Genomic DNA, 17,807 nt, shown 5'->3' with positions numbered 1-17,807 from the left:
CTCAAAGCTTTTATCCTGAAATCCAAAGTGCCTGCGTGACCGTGACAGGTGGACTCAACTGTTTTAAGTCCATGCCTACAGTAAACACCTGCCTCATGAGAGAGGGAGAGAGAGGGGGGGAGAGGGAGGGAGAGAGAGAGAGAGAGAGAGAGAGAGAGAGAGAGAGAGAGAGAGAGAGAGAGAGAGAGAGAGAGAGAGAGAGAGAAAAAAGAGAAAGAAGCCAACTTCACAGTGATACACTGATCTGCCTATGAAAACCCAGCTGGTTTATAAATCACCACCATGATTAGTCCAGGGAGCACCAGGTGTAGCTACGGTTGCCATGTCGCCACCCAGCACTCAGGTGTTGTGTTTTCCTCTCCTTAACACTCTGCATGCACACACACTACTGCCTCTCTGCTCTCTGTGCAAGCACGCTTTAGCCACGGCAGAGTGGGGTTTTTTCCCAATGTTTTCTCTAGAACTCCATTGCTTTCAAACGCTGGTTGTGATTGTTACATCAGCATTAGAATGTTTAGTTAAGAACATTTGCAACACATACAGTATTTGTGATCTTACGCCATAAAAGGTTGAACACTCCTTGCTAGCCTTTTCAGCATAGTCTGGTGCTAATAATGTAACAGTTTTGTAGGAAATCTGTCTCTGATGCCAATATGTCTGCTGGCCACACATTCCCTTGATCTTATCATTATCACAATACAGTTGGTACAATGGTAGAATAGCGACCGGGAGTGAGAGATTGGGAACCATCCAAGTCAACAGACGTGCTAATTCAATCACAACAGGACAGCCAATACACTACGGCCTAATTGATAGGTGTTACAAAACTGACTACATCCGTCTTAGTATGTGTATTCAACACTCCTGATCAAAGCTTTGAAAACAAATAAGAAGCAGCCTCTGGAAAGGTTCATGGTTCAGTCGGACTCTGCTGAATCCAAAGTGTCATTTGTGCGCTTTGTCACTGCCGGTATTGGAAATAAACTTTGTACATTTTCATCACGTTCGAGAGACGTCCTTTTTTCCTTACAGTTTCATAAGAACATGAAAATTCTGTTAAAATTTTTTTTTTAAAAGGTACATCTTGGTACTGTTTTCATGCGAAGCGTTCTAACACCCAGATAAAAATGCCACAAGTCTAGTCGTACGGTGTGCAGGTGCGTATCAGTAATCGCATTCACAGACAAAAGCCATGCTTTGAATCTTGGCACCTTTTCCCACATGGGAATACACAGCACTATGCATGTGTAAGTGCTAACTGACACCATGATTCACGTTCTGTCAGTTTAAGAATAAAATACAATGGGCAGCTTCTTGTGTGCAATGGCATCTGGGTACACTGTAGTGTTTTATACACAGTAGTTTGCATATAGTATGTATATACCGTATAGTGTATTTGAAATGGTAGAACTTGTAATGTGAACACTGTAGATGAGTACCAGGAAAATGGGACCTGGTTACATTACAAGACCCACTGAACCAGCAGAACCAATCAAATCCATGCAAGTTTGGTACCAGTGAAAAATAATATCTCTCTTCTCCAACATCAGCTGCTTGTGAGAGTGCATAATCTCAGATGAGCTTGATCGAAAGTGGATTTGAAAAAAGGGTTTTGTAAAGGTCCATGGTTGCTTGAAGCATTTGGCACCGTGTGGGAAAACTGTCCACCACAAACTTCCCACACAAAACAAGGCCTGATTGATTCTTATTTAACTGTTTACAACAGTGACGGCAGAAAAAGGGCTCTGACAAGCACTGCTGCCTGAACCAGTTCTTGTTATTAGCCAAATATAGTATATCACAATTATGAATTGATTATAAATACTGATGACTGAAACTTCAATGAGGCTTATTTTGGTGAGTTTTTGGGGCAGCACATTTATTTATTTTGTATTTCAAATAAAAAGAGACGAGAGCCTCTCGCCTTCCAAATCTGCATCTGTTGCTTAGCTACCAAAAATAGTCGTCACATTGTTTCCGGCATAAAAAAAAAAAAAAAAGCATTTTGGGGGGAGGTGGGGGGACTTCTACGGTTACAGACCCCCGCTGGTGGGGATGCTAATGCTAATGGAACAGTAATTTTACACCAACACGAGGGCCTTTGCATTAAGCAGCTTCAATGGCCACAGCATTGGTAACCCGATGGGAGGCACAAACGGGGCTCAGCTGCGCTTAAAGGGGACTCGTGTACATCTTACGTGTCGGAGGCTTGAGGGATTAAGGTGTCTGGGCTTGAGGAAATAGACCTGCGGGACTTCGGTATTTGGTTCATCTTTGAGGCCCGTCATCATGGGTTTTTTTTTTCTTTTCTTTTCTCGGTGTGTTGGCTACTTTCCCATAAACTGCTGAAACTGTTGGTTTGCCACATCCCACATCCTCATGACACGTCAGAAAAGAGGCCTGCACATGTGTGAACAAACACGTCCGGTCCTGAATTCTTTTTCTAAAGCAGTGGTGTCAAACTCGTGCCATGGAGGGCCGTGTGTATGCAGGTTTTCATTCCAGCCTCAGATCTTGATTATATAATTAGTTAAATTATTTGCTGAATTAGGGATGCAGGTTTGTGCACAATGGTGACCCGACGTCTATGGTGACCCGCATTGTCTAAATAAAAATTTTCTTATATTCTGTGCTTCAATGCAGTTAAACGCATATGGCTGAATGAGTAATTGGACTCAATTAAGGCAGCATTAATTGGTTGGAATGAAAACCTGCATACACACGACCCTCCATGGCATGAGTTTGACACCACTGTTCTAAAGCAAAGTTTTAGGCTGCACCATAATTCGTCCATAGGTGGCACTATAGTAACCGATTTAAAAAGCAAATTTCAAAATGCTGGCATTTCCACCCCGTTTGATGAAAATTCATGAAACCAGGTGTACTTGTGTCATTCCTCATGAGGAACAAATATGCCTCAAGAACCCATAAGTCCACCATGATGGATTTTCCTGCAGATTGAAAATTTGGCAAAACCTGTAAAAAGTTTCTTCTAATAAACCGTAAGTCGGATTGGTCCGAAATTGCCCATGAACGTGTATGGTGCATGTCTCCCTATGATTTTGATCATGCCCAGTCTGTCGTCAAGCCAACAAACAATTCGGAAATCCTACATCATCTTCATAGTTTGTTGCTTTTGAATGACTAGGCTACTTTGTTGTATCGAAAGACTCCGTTTTGGATTTTGTGGACAAATTAAATGCCGAAAAAGTGATGTTTAAGCACACTAAACTGAGAAGCTTAATTGTTCTACTGTTGCTTTTATCCGGAAATATTCAACCAAACCCTGGCCCAGACTTAAGTCTAAAATGTTTGGGAACTCCGTCAGATTTTAAAAGTACATCGGGTCTGGGTATAGTACATTTTAATGTTCGTAGTTTAGTTATAGACCTGATGAAAATTTGGGTTGAATCAATTGATGCTGATATAATTGTGATATCTGAAACTTGGTTGAGCAAGTCGGTTCCTGATAAAGATATTCATATGTATGGCTACAAGGTGTTCCGCACTGACAGACCCAAACGGGGAGGAGGTGTAGCTATTTATGCCAAAAGCAATTTCCGTACACATGTACTGCTTTCAGAGTCCGCGTGCAAACAATTTGAAATGCTTGCTCTAAGAGTAGAGGTGTCGAAAGACGTCTTCATTACTGTGGTTGGTTGTTACAGACCTCCATCTGCTCCAAGTAATATGCTGTCTTCTTTCACGAAATGCATGGCGAAAGTTAAACTACAGTGAGGTTGTCATTGTCGGAGATCTAAATTGGGATTGGTTAAAACCGATAATTAAGCATAGCCTTTTGTGACTGGAACATTTACTATATTAAGATTTACAACAAAAATATATTTACTAAATTTCACCTGCTACGAAATTTTGACCAGAATGTTTTGCAGATCTACAGCCACATACTGTATACAGGTTCAACTGTAAGCATTTGTTCACTATACAGCAATATGCATCACAGCAATGATTCACTAGATGGTATTCTCCACAAATCTGATAATAATCTGTAGTGTCTCATTTTAAAGTATTCAACTAGGTAGGTTGGTCACCAAACCAGACAGTGACAAAAAAGGACAGTATCATTTATGTGAGACCATCAACAATAATGACAGATCTCTTTTTAAATAATGCATATTTAAAGAATAGTTTTCAAGTAACAGATGTGTGATAACCCAAAACCAGGCAACGAATAGCCTGGTTTTGGCTTTTCGGTAAGCATATGTTTAATTGTCAAATATATATTTGGCATTTATTTTAATTATTCAGTTACAGTTTACAGTTTTTTATGGTTCAAAAACGTACCTGTGTTGGTTGTAGCTCTGCAGACTGTATATCAGCAGCATCAGTGGTTTTGTAAAGAAGAAAGGTCATTTCCTGTTTTATATGACTTATGACCAAGCCCACACGGAATCTGCACTGGCAGATTCACGTCATTCGAGCATGATGAAATGGTAAAAATCATTTACAAATTAATTTAAAAAACTTACCCGCACAGTAAAAACAATGCTGTAGACTTTACAGGTCACTAGCCTATGTCACAAATGTGCATGCATTGCCTACCTAACAGGGGTCTAACCTATGCTATGTTACAGCTGAAAGATCTCAAAATTAGCCAGCTAACTAGCCAGAGATATCTTATTGCTTGCTAATAGCAGGAAATAGCACTTTCAAGAAGTCAGAAACAAATAGTTGACAATGAATATCCCTCTTTCAGTGAAGAATGGACAGGAAAGTATTTGTTTTAATTCTACAATGGCAGCCACAACAACTTTCTTGTTTTAGGCCACCTAAACCCTTGGGCCAGCTCTGAGTCATCCTAAATGTGAGCAGACAATCTTTTCATAAAATAATTCATAAATTGTCCATAGGAATGAGTAAATGTTTTTAAGTTTTTCTACACAGGATCCTTATATGAATCACAACTCTTGTGCGCTTGAACGCGTTTATCAGCCAGTGAACGCCCTTAAATATTGTTATATGAAATTCAAACAGCAGTCTTTCTTCCCCCCCATTTCTGTCACCTCTACACTTGGTTAAGCAGGACAGTTTCACCTGTTAAAAGTCTAAGCAAGCTCGCTTGGAAATACATCACAGATGAGCCACATGCCACACACCATAATTTAACCCTTGAAGTTAGTTTTTATAGATAAAAGTCTGCTTTGCTTTTGGAATGGCTGCCCTCTGTAGCCAAGGGGAGTAACTACATACAGACATTAAAAGAGAATACGGAATGGCTAGTGAAATGGGGACAGGACATAATGGTGCACAAGACTAAATGAGACATTTATACACCCCAGTTGATGAAGGTGTCATTTAACTGACTAAATCCTCAGTAAAAATGGTCCTCGTGAATATTATTTATTTTGATACTTGAAGATCGAATCAAATCTTTTTTGTCCCACAAAGGGAATTTCAACTGAAGCCAGGCCCCGCACCACAGCACATATCATTACATTACATTACAACAATATTCCAACACAATAATCTTAAAACCATAAAAGACTAAGCAACAAATACATTAAAGCGCAACATCAGCTAAAACCAAATACTGTACAGACCCCAAGGGAAAATGGGCAATAGGAAAGGCAAGATCACATAAAATGAAAAATGAACAGAATGCCAAGTACCAAAGTACATTAAATGCAAGATCACATGTCCAAATTCCGAATTCTAATTGCTGTGTGGACAAAAGAGATTTTTGAATATTTTAGTCCGCAACGACATCACTCTATTTTTACAGCCAGAGGGTAGGAGCTTGAACTCCCTTTGTTACAGATGTTCAGGACAGACCTGTGTGGGATGGGCCTTCCACAAGACCTGTCATAAAGGTCAGAAAGCTGGACCTGATTCAAACCAATTATTTTGCCAAGCACTTTAACAATCTGGGCAAGACTATTCTTACTGGCCAAATTGAAGTTACAAAACCAGGCCACAATTCAAATGACAGAACAGGTTCAGTAAAGAGTAGTTGTATGCTCAAAAGTTCTTAAAGTAAATGCAGTAAATTTACAACAGACACTACTAATCAGGTTCTTTCTTTGTCTCCCCCTCCATGACCACAAATACATGCTTATGAGTAAGTAAGGTTAGAAAATTGTATTATAATTCATAAAATGGATAACATAAAGCAATACAAATAACCAGTAAGTTAATTTGCCTGCCTTCTTCCAGCTCAAGAATGCCCTCTAGTGTGTTTCTCTCAAAGCTGCAATACAGACACGTCTCCATATGTCCAAGAAAATGGCCAAAGTGGCCACCGCCAGAACCTCATATTGAACCTGCACGCTACCAAAATGTTGCCAGAAGAACCTGGCTATCCTATTGATAGGTTCCCAGTTTTATTTTGTATACATATATATATTATATGTAGTGTATTGTGTTTCCGTTTCTGCCATTACTGTGTCTGTAGTTTGCATGCCTCTGTGTCTAGCCCCTCTGTAGTGTGTCTCAGTATAACACTTCTAGTGTCTGCGGCAAGGATGTCACATTCCTATGCTAAATGGCTGCGAGGGTTCCCAGGAAGGGACAAGACCATTTGTCTCCGGCCCGCCACTTAACTGAACCTTTTGATATGTATGACTGCAAACTGTATATCCAGACACCACACAGCGTGATCGGCGTAGATTCACTCAACGCAGCGCCCGAATGTGCTGGGTCTATCTCTCCCTTACACATTGAATTAAGCATCAAATCCTCTGAGGAAACTTTGTCAGCGTATTCTTCATCGTCCTGCATTTGACTCCACGAATAAGGGCAAAATATCCTAACACTATACCATATCGCGGATGGAGCTGATCAAAACACAGAGTAACACTTAACCAGGACGTGATCAAGTGCCTGTACTATGATAAGTAACAGACACTTCACTGGGGAGTTTATTATACACACTGGCATACAGAGGTTGAATCGAATCTTTCCTTCTCCGTCTAAGGTGAACACGCTCAGCTGTGCGTGGCTGACTTTTATTCTCTCTCTTTTCCTGTCAGTCCCAGATGACATCACCACTACTTTTAGGTCACCATTCCAGCCACTTTAGCTCTCCTCGATGTTACAACTTTATCCCTTTCTAACTCTGCCATCATCTTCTTCCAGTTCTTGCTCCCACATTTGGTTAGGGAATACAAAATGGAAGCAAAGCTGTGACTAGCAATGAAGTGTTCTGGTGGTTCAGTAATGGTGTAGGATGTACAGTATTCCTGGGTATGGCACACACTTACCCTCTTACCCAACTGTATAAGACTCAAATACTGAAACACCAACACAGACTCACAAACGCTGGCTCTAAGCCTACTGATGAAACCGAAACAGATTTATTACACTGGAGGGCAGTCAAAGACACGAAATCACATTTTATTGTTGTTTGTTCTTCAATGCGATCCATAGATTCATAGAGGGTGCATATATATATATATCAAAGAATTTTTTGAGGTGTTGAGGCAGCAGATTTTTATCGTCAGTTGCCAACAGATAAGGCAATTTTTTTAAACTTCATCAGTTATTGAGTTCTGTGCCTGGTTCAGAATATCTATTAATTTGCCACTGATGGAAAAATCTTTTCAAGAAATTTTAGGTTTCCTTACCATGTCTTGTATTTGAAATTTATGTGATGTGTAATTCCCAGTTTTACTAAGGGATTTTGGAAGAATCAAAAAATAGAAATGAATATTTGGACCAAAAAAAAAAAAAAAAGAAGAGAAAATGTTAAAATGCTTATTTTCACCACTCAAAAATAAGTGTCAGTGAGAATCTGAGAATTGGTCAGTTCGTGCTGTACAGCCTTTGAGCTACGTGACCTTTTTAAGATAGAAAGGGGACAATCTTTTAAATCACGCTCATTTTCTAATGTGTTGGGCATACGTAGTACACTAGAGGAGTAAGAGAATTGTCATGTATTACATAAACAGATTACTTAAGGTCTCCATACACAAATAGGATTGGATATATTAAATATTGTAAGACATACTTTTAAATTGAAATATGAATTTTTAAAATTCAGATACAGTAAATACACCGTTGTGAAAAATAAGTGCCCCCTTCCTGATTTCCTCATTATTGTGTATAATGGGTTAGGAGTTGGTCTTGTAACATAACGGTTGCAAGTTCGATTCCCAGGTAGGACTGTTGTACCCTTGAGCAAGGCACTTAAACCTGCATTGCTTCAGTATACATCCAGCTATATAATGCAATGTAAATGCTATGTAAAAAATTGTGTAAATCGCTCTGGATTCGAGCGTCTGCTAAATGCCTGTTGTGTAATATGTATTTGTCAGACTTAATCGTTTCAGATCTTTAGACAAATGTAATATTAGACAAAGGAACATGAATAAACACAAACCACATTTTAAAATGATTATTATTCATTTATTTACATTTTTTTAGTTCACATTTTATTATTTTTTTAAATAAAAAAAGTAATGACTACATTCTTCATGTTATAAATTACTGTGCCTTTTTTATATTGTCCTCACATTTTTAAACTTTTATAAAGGTGTTTTTCTGTAAACCATAAAATAATTTCTTAAAGAAATGGAAAAAGTACAACAAACGTGAAAAACAGAAAGAGCAGAGTCCAGGGCATTGTGCGTAGAGCTGCCTATAGGGTAGGCAAGGTTTAGGTCCCTCCATGGGGAAAACCTGCAAAAACATGAGCACCATGGCAGACCTGGGGAGGCAGTAGGGTCATCAGTTTTCTTCCAGCTTTGCCTTTCTTCAACCAAGTGCTGCCACTGCCAGACATGACACCTCCTATATGATATGTGCACTAATTTTATAGTGGGTTTCATGTTTTTTATAGACTGTCGTGTTACTTTTGGGTTGCGTAGTCACGGTTCCGTAATTTTTTTTGGAGATTCTTTGCAACTCTCCTGATACAAAACTGGAAGTCTTCCCATGGTTGGCCCTGTTTGTTTATGTTGCTGGCCAGCCACTAGGGGGGCAACATAGTAATGGTTCTGACCTACACATATTGTTTTTGTCTTTGAGAAGATGAGAAGAAGGTTAGACACTACAAAGATTGTCAACACACAGAGTAAATTTACTGGAGCCCCAACAATGTGAATTCAAACTAGAGGCTATGTTTCTATAAAGAGTGGCGTCCATATGCAAGGGATGAACAACAATGATAATGATCTGCTGTAGATTTGGTTACTGCGTTGACAAAAACAAGATTTGCAACTTCCTCATCTCCTGCATAAACACATTCAAGTTGCACAACTAGGGTGAACCACTTATTTTCTTTTTATCTTTACTTTCCATTACTACATGAATCATGCAGTACACCCTATACAAATGTTCCAAACTGTATAAATATGATTGTAATTTCACTGCATTTATCCTGTTCACTTTAATTAATTTCTGTTTAAAACTGTCAAGGTAAGAGCCATCAATTATATCCATAATCACCCCCAGGAGTTTTCTAACGAATCAACAGGGGTGGGGGGGGGGGGGGGGGTGGGTCTGGCAGTTAATCTTTGTTTAGCATTTCACAGGAGAAAGAAAATATATTTTGCAATCTGAAATTATGAAGAAAAAAAAAAAAGATGAGGTCCTTCACTACGCTTTTTTAAAATCATCCCCAGTACCATGTGTTAAGGTTATTGATAACCTTGTATTCGTTGCGGTGTGTCCTAATATAATTACAGGCAAGACATGTGCCTATGATAAATGCTCCTGTCTTGTCTACTTTGAAGTGTCTACGCCATTCAAAGTATCGATGGTACTGGTCTTCGTTCTTGTCTAAGATCAGGATGTGGTCAGCCAGCTCTTTGGGGGAGGGAAAATCATCTACATGTATAAAGGCATCACCTGGGACAAAGTTCTCATAGTTCTGTCTTGATGGCCCAAGAACAATTGGCACAGTGCCCACAAAAAGTGGGTTGTACAGTTTTTCAGTGATGTAGTCTTTGTGGATTGAGTTCTCAAATGACAGATAGAATTTACAGCTGGCAATTGTGGGATCAAAGTCTTGGTTGCTGACTGGTTTCCCGAAGGCCCGTCCATAGACATGTATATCAATGAGTTGCTTCAACGCATTATAGTACGCCACTCTTTTGTAACTTGGGTTCCAATTGCTCACAATCCAGCACACTAACTTGTCTTTGCTTGGTATTTTGAAGTTATTCTCCTGAGTTTGAACAATGGTCACATAACGCACTGGAATATCAGCATCCTGCCTGTAATTCAAAGTCAAATTGAACAGGCTATTAAGACCGGGAATCTTTCCCGAATTTGTGGGTGATTCAATATTCATCCACACCCATTTTTGGAATATTGGGCGCTGTGGTGGTGGCAGGTTTGATAAATCTGAGCGAATGTCTCTGTGATGGAAAATAACCCCATGCGAAATGCTTAGCATATTTCTGTCTGATGTTAGGTGACAGCCATCAATGTTAAGCAGGGCACTACAGGAGGTCAGGGCAAAGGCACTGCCAAATGGCCACATCCAGATTAGTATAACAGTCTGGTTTTGCTCTTTTTTTGAACCAAAGTTTTTCACCATTGGTGCAGGTGCTTTTAATTTCACTTGACTTGACAGCCAGGTAGTGGGCATCTTGAAATAAGCAAAACATAAAATCCCAAAACAACCCAGTATAAGGATTGCAGTTACACAAGGACGTACTATTCCATGGAAAGATGTGGATGGCATTTTGTACCCTGCGAAGAAAAGAAGAAAATATAAATTTAATATTTTTGCAAATATAGATTAATACTACATTGTGTAATGCATATCAGTGAGCATGGCTGATTTCCGGTGTTGTTCTTGGGATATCTAGAATTTAGGCAAGGTAAACTGTTAGGGTGCAGGCATCTAATATTGGAATTTGTAAAATTATCATAATTTTTTTTTTAATTATCAGGAGAAATATTGTAACATTAAAGGAGTTGGTGTTGAGTTTTGAGTTATATTTTACATTGACCTTCATCAACTGGTGTACAAAAACATCTATATATTTGAATAAATAAAATCACAGATGTGTTGTGCTCAAGTACAGTAAAGAGAGATGTAGGGCACTGTGGAATGCTTGGTAATAATTATGTGACTCCATCAGCTCCAACTGGCAACAAAACCAAGTATTTCTATTACTGTGATGCTGTGTAATATTTACTAATCACGAACACATTTAAATAAAAAGGCTAAAGTTGATTCAGCCTTACCACGTGTGGCTGAGAGGAGGCCCTTACTGACATTTCCCCAAGATTAATTGTAGCCGAGCATAGCATATGTTTGGATTATCTTTGCTTGGTGATAATAATAACAACAACAACAACAACAACAACAACAACAACAACAACAACAACAATAATAATAATAATAATAATAATAATAATAATAATAATAATAATAATACATTTTATTTAAAAAGCACATGTTCAGACTCCCAAGGTTACTTTACAGGGAAGTCGAAATAAAACACAGTATAGAGGATAAAGAAAAGAACAAAGATGTTAGGTTATACAGAAAATCATTAAAGGAAAACACAAAAAAAGGATAAAAATGATTTTTGTTTAAAAGAGAGGAGAGTAAATGTATGCATGTGTGCTTATGCGTTTAAATGTCTTACATGCATGTTTGTCTGAGTTTTGAGCTGTTTTATGAATGGAGCCAGTGAGTTTTAGATGCAAGCTGACTTGTAGAAGCCCTACACAGTAAAATTGTCAGGGTTCTGTGTCCTCCCCCCTTGTTGTTCTCTGTTGGGCCGCCAGATGGCGGCACCTCTGCTTTGTGTTCAGTTAATTGTTTTATTGTTTCCAATCATCTCATTATTAGTTGCGTTTTGTCTCGTGTTCCCTTCCCTCTCTGTGGCTTGATTGTTCATCGTGCCCCTCTGTGTCTCGTCTGCGTTCTTCTACTTAAGTCTCCCTCTTCCCTCACTCAGGCGCTGGATTCTTGCGGTTCTGTTCCTGCCTGTATGCCTGTTTGTGGCTTTGTACCTGTTTGTGGTTTTTGCCTACCTGTTGCGTGCTTGTTTGTAGCCTGCCTGTTCCCTTGCCTTACGCCTGCCTGTTGCCTGTCCCCTGTTCCTTGCCAGCCTGGTTCTCTGTTTTTGGAGTTTTTGTATTTTTGTTTTTCCCGTCTTTTTGGATTCTCGTTGTGTTTGTTAAACCGCCCTGCGAGGCTTTTGGTTCCCTTTGTTCCCCGTTGAGTTTATTAAAGTCTTTTGTTTTCCCCATTTTGGAGTTTGTATTTTTGCACTCTGCGCTTGGGTCCCTTCCTGCGCCCCGGCCTGACAAAAATGTCCAGTGTTAATTCAAATCTTAACAAATAATCTTTGATCCCACATTCCAGAGTGGGACCAATTGTTATCTGTAAAGAGTGGAATGGAGTTAAACTAGAGGAGCAGACCACGTCAAGTATGTGACCTTTGTTGTGAGTGGGCAAGTTAACATAGATTTTTTGATATCAAGACAGTCGAGCAGAGACATAAAATCAGCAGTAACATGAGTTGTCAGATGAGTTGAAGTGCATATTTAAATCACCCAACACTAGAACGTTAGGGAGATTATAGCATAGGCGCAGGTCATTAGGGAAGAGAGCTCAGAGAAGAATGCAGTTGGAGGGTGATATATTATTAAGACAGTTGTGGTTTAGCACCAGACAATTGCAAGCAAGACATTCAAATGACGAGACAGTTAGTACTGTTGCAGCATTTGTTTTGACATCAGAGCAATTGATAGTAACAACACCGCCGCCATTAATGCAGGGTTTATCATTAAACCAGGGGAGTCGCCTGATTCAAATAATTAAAAAAAATTCAGATGAAATAAGGTTGTTGCCATGTTTCAGTCAAACAAACTGTGACATGCTGTGACACACCCCTGGGATGGACAGAAGACCTGGACACATGGAGATGGGGGAATGTAGGTTTTCACCGGTCTTTTATTTTGAGAGAGAGAGAGAGCAAGATTTTTCTCCAGTTCAAACATAAACAAATGAAAAAAGTTTCTCCTTTCACCCTCATGGCATCCCGGTTAAAATGATACATGAAAACACGAAAAAAAAAACAAACAAAAAACAAAGGCAAACTAAACCAAACCAAAATGACTGTCTTCCTGATCTTTTCTCTCGGTATGATGTGAGTTTCTGGTCTCAGACTAGACATACAAGCACACTTTTACGTACATCCTGGACTGATTCATAATGCGATCCATTTGTGTGTGCTTATTTAACCAGTAGGTCTGGTTTTCAGATGGCCTGAATCCTTCTGTTTAACCAAGCCCTGTGACACTCCTCCACCATCAGAATGCAGCCAAGGTGCATTCTGCTTGACTGATACTTCCCCCTCCGCAGGGGAGGAAATCCACGGAAACAAAACAACTGGAGGGCCAGATTCAACCAGGTAATCCTGGAATTGGTTTCCTTCATTCTGTGAAGCCATTGGATGGGTACATGATCTGAATAAAGAACATTGTGTATGTTCTCCATGCCTACCATAGACTTTGTCGGCTCCTGTGTGTCTGCGGATAACCTTTCTTCCCTCCAGTCAAATGTGGATGCCATCCTGTGGGTGCCTGTCCCCACCACAATCTCACAGGTGACATGCTTCCTTGGGATGACAGCATACTACATGCAATTTCTACTAGAGCACTCCTCCATCGCTGCACTGTTCAGGCAGCAACTTAAACAGGACGCCCCCTGATCCTGGACCCCTGTCTGTCAGGCAGCCTTTGAGGAACTGAAGCACCTCCTCATCATACCTCCTAGCCTGGCCCACTTCCACCTGAACTACCCTATAATCGCAACATGCGACGCATCTGCTGTGGCCATTGGCACCAGCCTGACTTGTTCCATGATGGTGTGGAAAGGCCCACAGCATTCGCCACTTGTTCTCTCAGCCCTACAGATATGTGCCCGTTGGTAAGCACAAGGCTCTCACATGAATGTGGCCGTGCAGGTGGTGCTAAATGTACCTGTCTGGATGTTGTGCTGAGGACAGACCACTGAGCTCTGACAGCCCTGATGTCCATGTCGGGCAGGGTACACAGCCCTCTTCATCTCCAAAGGTGGGCAGATTCCTTACAGCAGAATGGGCTCAAGCTGCAGTTTACACCAGTACATGGTAAAGGGGTGGCAGACTTTCACATCACACTTCCCTATAGGCCCCAGCCACTTCTCAATGAACACGAGGCCACCTCAGCTGTTAAGCCCACCTTCACGATACTCTGAGACTACATCAGGCACAGGTGGCATCTGAACTGGAACCTTTCCCCCATGTGAAACATGAACTCACATGCTGGGGCAATATCTACAATGACCATGGGTCCCCCAGGAGACACAGGTACCACTGTGCAGATCATCAAGTTCAAACAACGATGCCGTGACCTTGTATGGTGGTTTGGCATAGACTATCACTTGGAGGAGCTTGTTAGGTCATGATGCCAAGCCTCACCAGTGGGAAAACTGTGTGGCCTGCTCATCCTCAACTCCAGCCCTTGAACTGGCTAACAGCTCCATGGGACAACCTACAGCTTGATGCCTGAGGCGAGATGCATAATATCCCACACCACCTCAGATGTCTCATTGTGGCCTATGACTTTAAGTGGCCAGAAGTTGCCCCCACGGGTAGCGTCATCTCTGGGACAGTGATCAGTTTCCTGGACCAGCTCTATGCTCACTGTGTTCTGACCTAAGCCATCATGTCAGACAATGGTCCCCAGATTGTGTCCTCTGAATTCACCTCCTACCTCGCATTCAGACCTTTCCTTATCACCGTGAGGTCAACGGCCAGGGCGCGGTTAAATCAGTCTCCCAAAAATGGACTTTGTGCCCACATGGCTGAAGGATTCTCATTGGTGACCACAGACTCAGACTATCTCCCCTTTACCATGTCACCAGCCACTTCTCAGTGATTCAGTGATTTATAAATTTGCTGCTGTCTGCGCTTCTGTAATTATCTTGCATTTTTGGCTGTGTTGAGCCACCGTCGCATTACCCGGTATGAAGAACCCAAAATGCAGAAGTAAAGTAAATACCCAAAATGAAGACGTAAACATGGGTAAACATACAAATGGTAACTACCATTCTTCCTTAGCAACTGAGAAGCTAGGAATGAAGTACCTAAAATAGATTTATAAATGACAATGTACAGTTCTTTAGAGAGGATTGCCCTACATTCCGATAAAGTAAGCAGTGATGGGCACTTGACCTAGCATTTATATATATATATATATATATATAAATAACGTAGAACACTATGGTACATTGAATCTAAGACACGTAAAACAAGATGTTTCTTAAGCCATGCATATATTAGTGATACCAAGCTTAGGGTAACCAAAAGGCTGTAGGCTATATACACTGAATACTTTGCAACCAGGTTTGAAACTTGACTATAGTTTGAGAAGTTTAGTGGTATAGAAATGGGCTGTGATGCTTTCAGATCATATCAATCCAAGATGGCAGCATATTAGTTTTTGTCTGAGTTTGCAGTCCAGTGTTTCAAAGTGTTTTGTAAGTTTGTAAGTTAATTGTACTCATTTTTCACACCAATTATTTTTTAATTATAGGCAGAAGAATAGGTTTTATTTTTAATATGTTGAATAGTTCGTCTTGATGCATTATTTTTGGCTTGCTGCCAAACTTGAAAACAGGACCACCAAACAAGGCCTAGCAAAAGGGCCCTTGAAGTGCGACAAAGTCTGCAAAAGAAAAGCTTGTGGATTAAATGATTGAAAATGCCAGTGTAAGTGGCATAAGAGTGGCTTCAGCGCCTCTCCCTGGAGTTGTTCTGATCAGCTAGACCACCATCTCCCAGCCCCTGTTCCATGGTCAACATTCTCCATGGCTGCCTACTGATGTTTTCTATGAAGGAAGCTGGTCTGCACATCAATAGAAGTTTTTTTTCCTGGTCAGCTGAATCTTCTTTCTACCTGCACTTCGCGGCTCTTTGTGAGCAACAAGCAACCCTGTCCTCATGCAACTGGCAACCCATACAGTGTCTCTCTGTGATCAAAGACTATGGCTATCCGGCAACCCGTATAGTGCACACCATGGCCTGGAAATCCGATTTGAGCGCATCTGGCAATCCTGGTGTTTGAGCTCACAACACAAATCAGTGGGTCGAAGTACCAGGCATGTGCACACATAGACCTCAAGGGGGGCTTGAGCCCCTGCCCTTTTGCCCTCTCACTCGACCAGTGCCCTTTTGGTCGGTGGTATTTATAATTTGTATTTTATATAAAATACAAATTATAAATACCATCAATCAAAATATAACTATAATATATTATATATTATTAATAATTATATTATATGAATTATATATATTATAATATATGCACGGGTCCACAGTTTTAGCGTCATGCGTAAATTACGACCCCTTAGCTGCAGTGGGCTCTGCTATTTTGTCTTGATTGACACTTGCCCACTTGTTATGGATGCACGCTGCTGTACTGACATCCATGGATAACAGGTAACAATACTGTGAATTTCCTACTGTGTACTCTTTTGCACTGTCATAAAACAAAATCACAATTGAAACAACAACACTTACGATACTCAAAATAGAATAAACCGGTTTATATCGGATTTAGACTTTAGACTAGGTTAAGTTATACTATAGGCTACTAGCCCACAAGCAAGCTAGTCTAGCTAATTATAGTTAACGATAATTAATGAAAATAGCTCCTTAGTCAAGCAAGACAACTTACAAATAGGCAATGTTTGAAGCATGTCGCTAAGATGAGTGATGTTGTAAGTGTTCCCTTTTCTTTAGTAATTAATGCCATGGACAGTAGTCCGTTTGTTTAGCCGGTTGTTTCAAATGGGTGGTAGTGGCATACTGCTAATTTTAAAAATGCAACAAAAAAAAAATGCAGTAGCCTGCTTTTGCATGTTGCTGATTACTCAGAACGTAAAAATGGAAACAGAAACGCTGAAAAAAGGATTGGTTAACATTTAATTGTTTTGCTTAGTAATGTTTACTTAATTGCTGTTAAAACCAAACATATTTTAATGAATGAAAACCTTTATTGCCCCAAAGGGAATTTTGCTTGCACGCAATGAGCGATACAATAAACATATAAGAGACAGTAATCATAAACAAGTCATACATTTCAAAAGTGTTTCCACTATATTTCTGGGTTTACATTGGTTACTTCAGAGGAAAAATATGTGCATCTTTTCAGTTTACCATTAGGTCTGATATTTAGGGGTCCTACAAAGTAGGAACCCTATTGTTTTTGTTAGTATTATTATTATTATTATTATTATTATTATTCTTTTCCCGGAAATGGTCAAATAACTAAAAAAGTCCTTGACCAAAAATGATATAAATTACCAGGTCGAAACTAGAGACCATGAGTAACTATGCCAGAAAGAATGACCATGATTCATCCATAGGGCTATAGTAACTGATTCAAAAAGCACATTTCAAGATGCTGGCATTTCCACCCCGTTTGATGGAGATTCATGAAACTAGGTGTACTTGTGTCATTCCTCATGAGGAACAAATATGCCTCAAGAACCCATAAAGTCCGCCATGATGGATTTTTCTGCAGATTGAAAATTTGGCAAAACCTAAATCTAAAAAATCGTCCAATTGGTCCGAAATTGCCCATGCATGTGTAGGGTGCGTGTCTCCCTATAGTGTGTTGACAGCTAAGGGATCCATTCCAAGATGGCGGAGAAACTGGTATTTTACAAAAACAAAATTTGGCCACAAATTTCAAATGCTTATAACTTTTTACAATAATAATCTAGGGGCTTGAAACGGACTGGGGACGAAGAGGGCACTATCATGTTGTACCATGTTGAAGCAATTGCAGATATCTCAAAAAACAAGCAAATTACAGGCATTTGAAATTTT

General features: G+C 40.0%; 1 protein-coding gene across 1 annotated transcript; it reads right to left on the bottom strand.

Moving 5' to 3' along the window:
- Positions 1–9,518: 9,518 nt before the first annotated feature.
- LOC118229917 (4-galactosyl-N-acetylglucosaminide 3-alpha-L-fucosyltransferase 9-like) lies at positions 9,519–11,230 on the bottom strand. Its single transcript, XM_035422451.1, has 2 exons — positions 11,158–11,230; positions 9,519–10,656 (listed from the first exon to the last, which is right to left on the bottom strand). Exon 2 carries the CDS (start codon positions 10,646–10,648, stop codon positions 9,572–9,574), a length of 1,077 nt encoding a protein of 358 aa, XP_035278342.1. The 5' UTR covers positions 10,649–10,656; positions 11,158–11,230; the 3' UTR covers positions 9,519–9,571.
- Between the last annotated feature and the right edge of the window lie 6,577 nt (positions 11,231–17,807).

This window comes from Anguilla anguilla, chromosome 6 (genome assembly GCF_013347855.1).
Source record: "Anguilla anguilla isolate fAngAng1 chromosome 6, fAngAng1.pri, whole genome shotgun sequence".
Lineage (NCBI taxonomy): Eukaryota > Metazoa > Chordata > Actinopteri > Anguilliformes > Anguillidae > Anguilla > Anguilla anguilla.
This window is presented reverse-complemented; position numbering and strand designations above follow the sequence as displayed.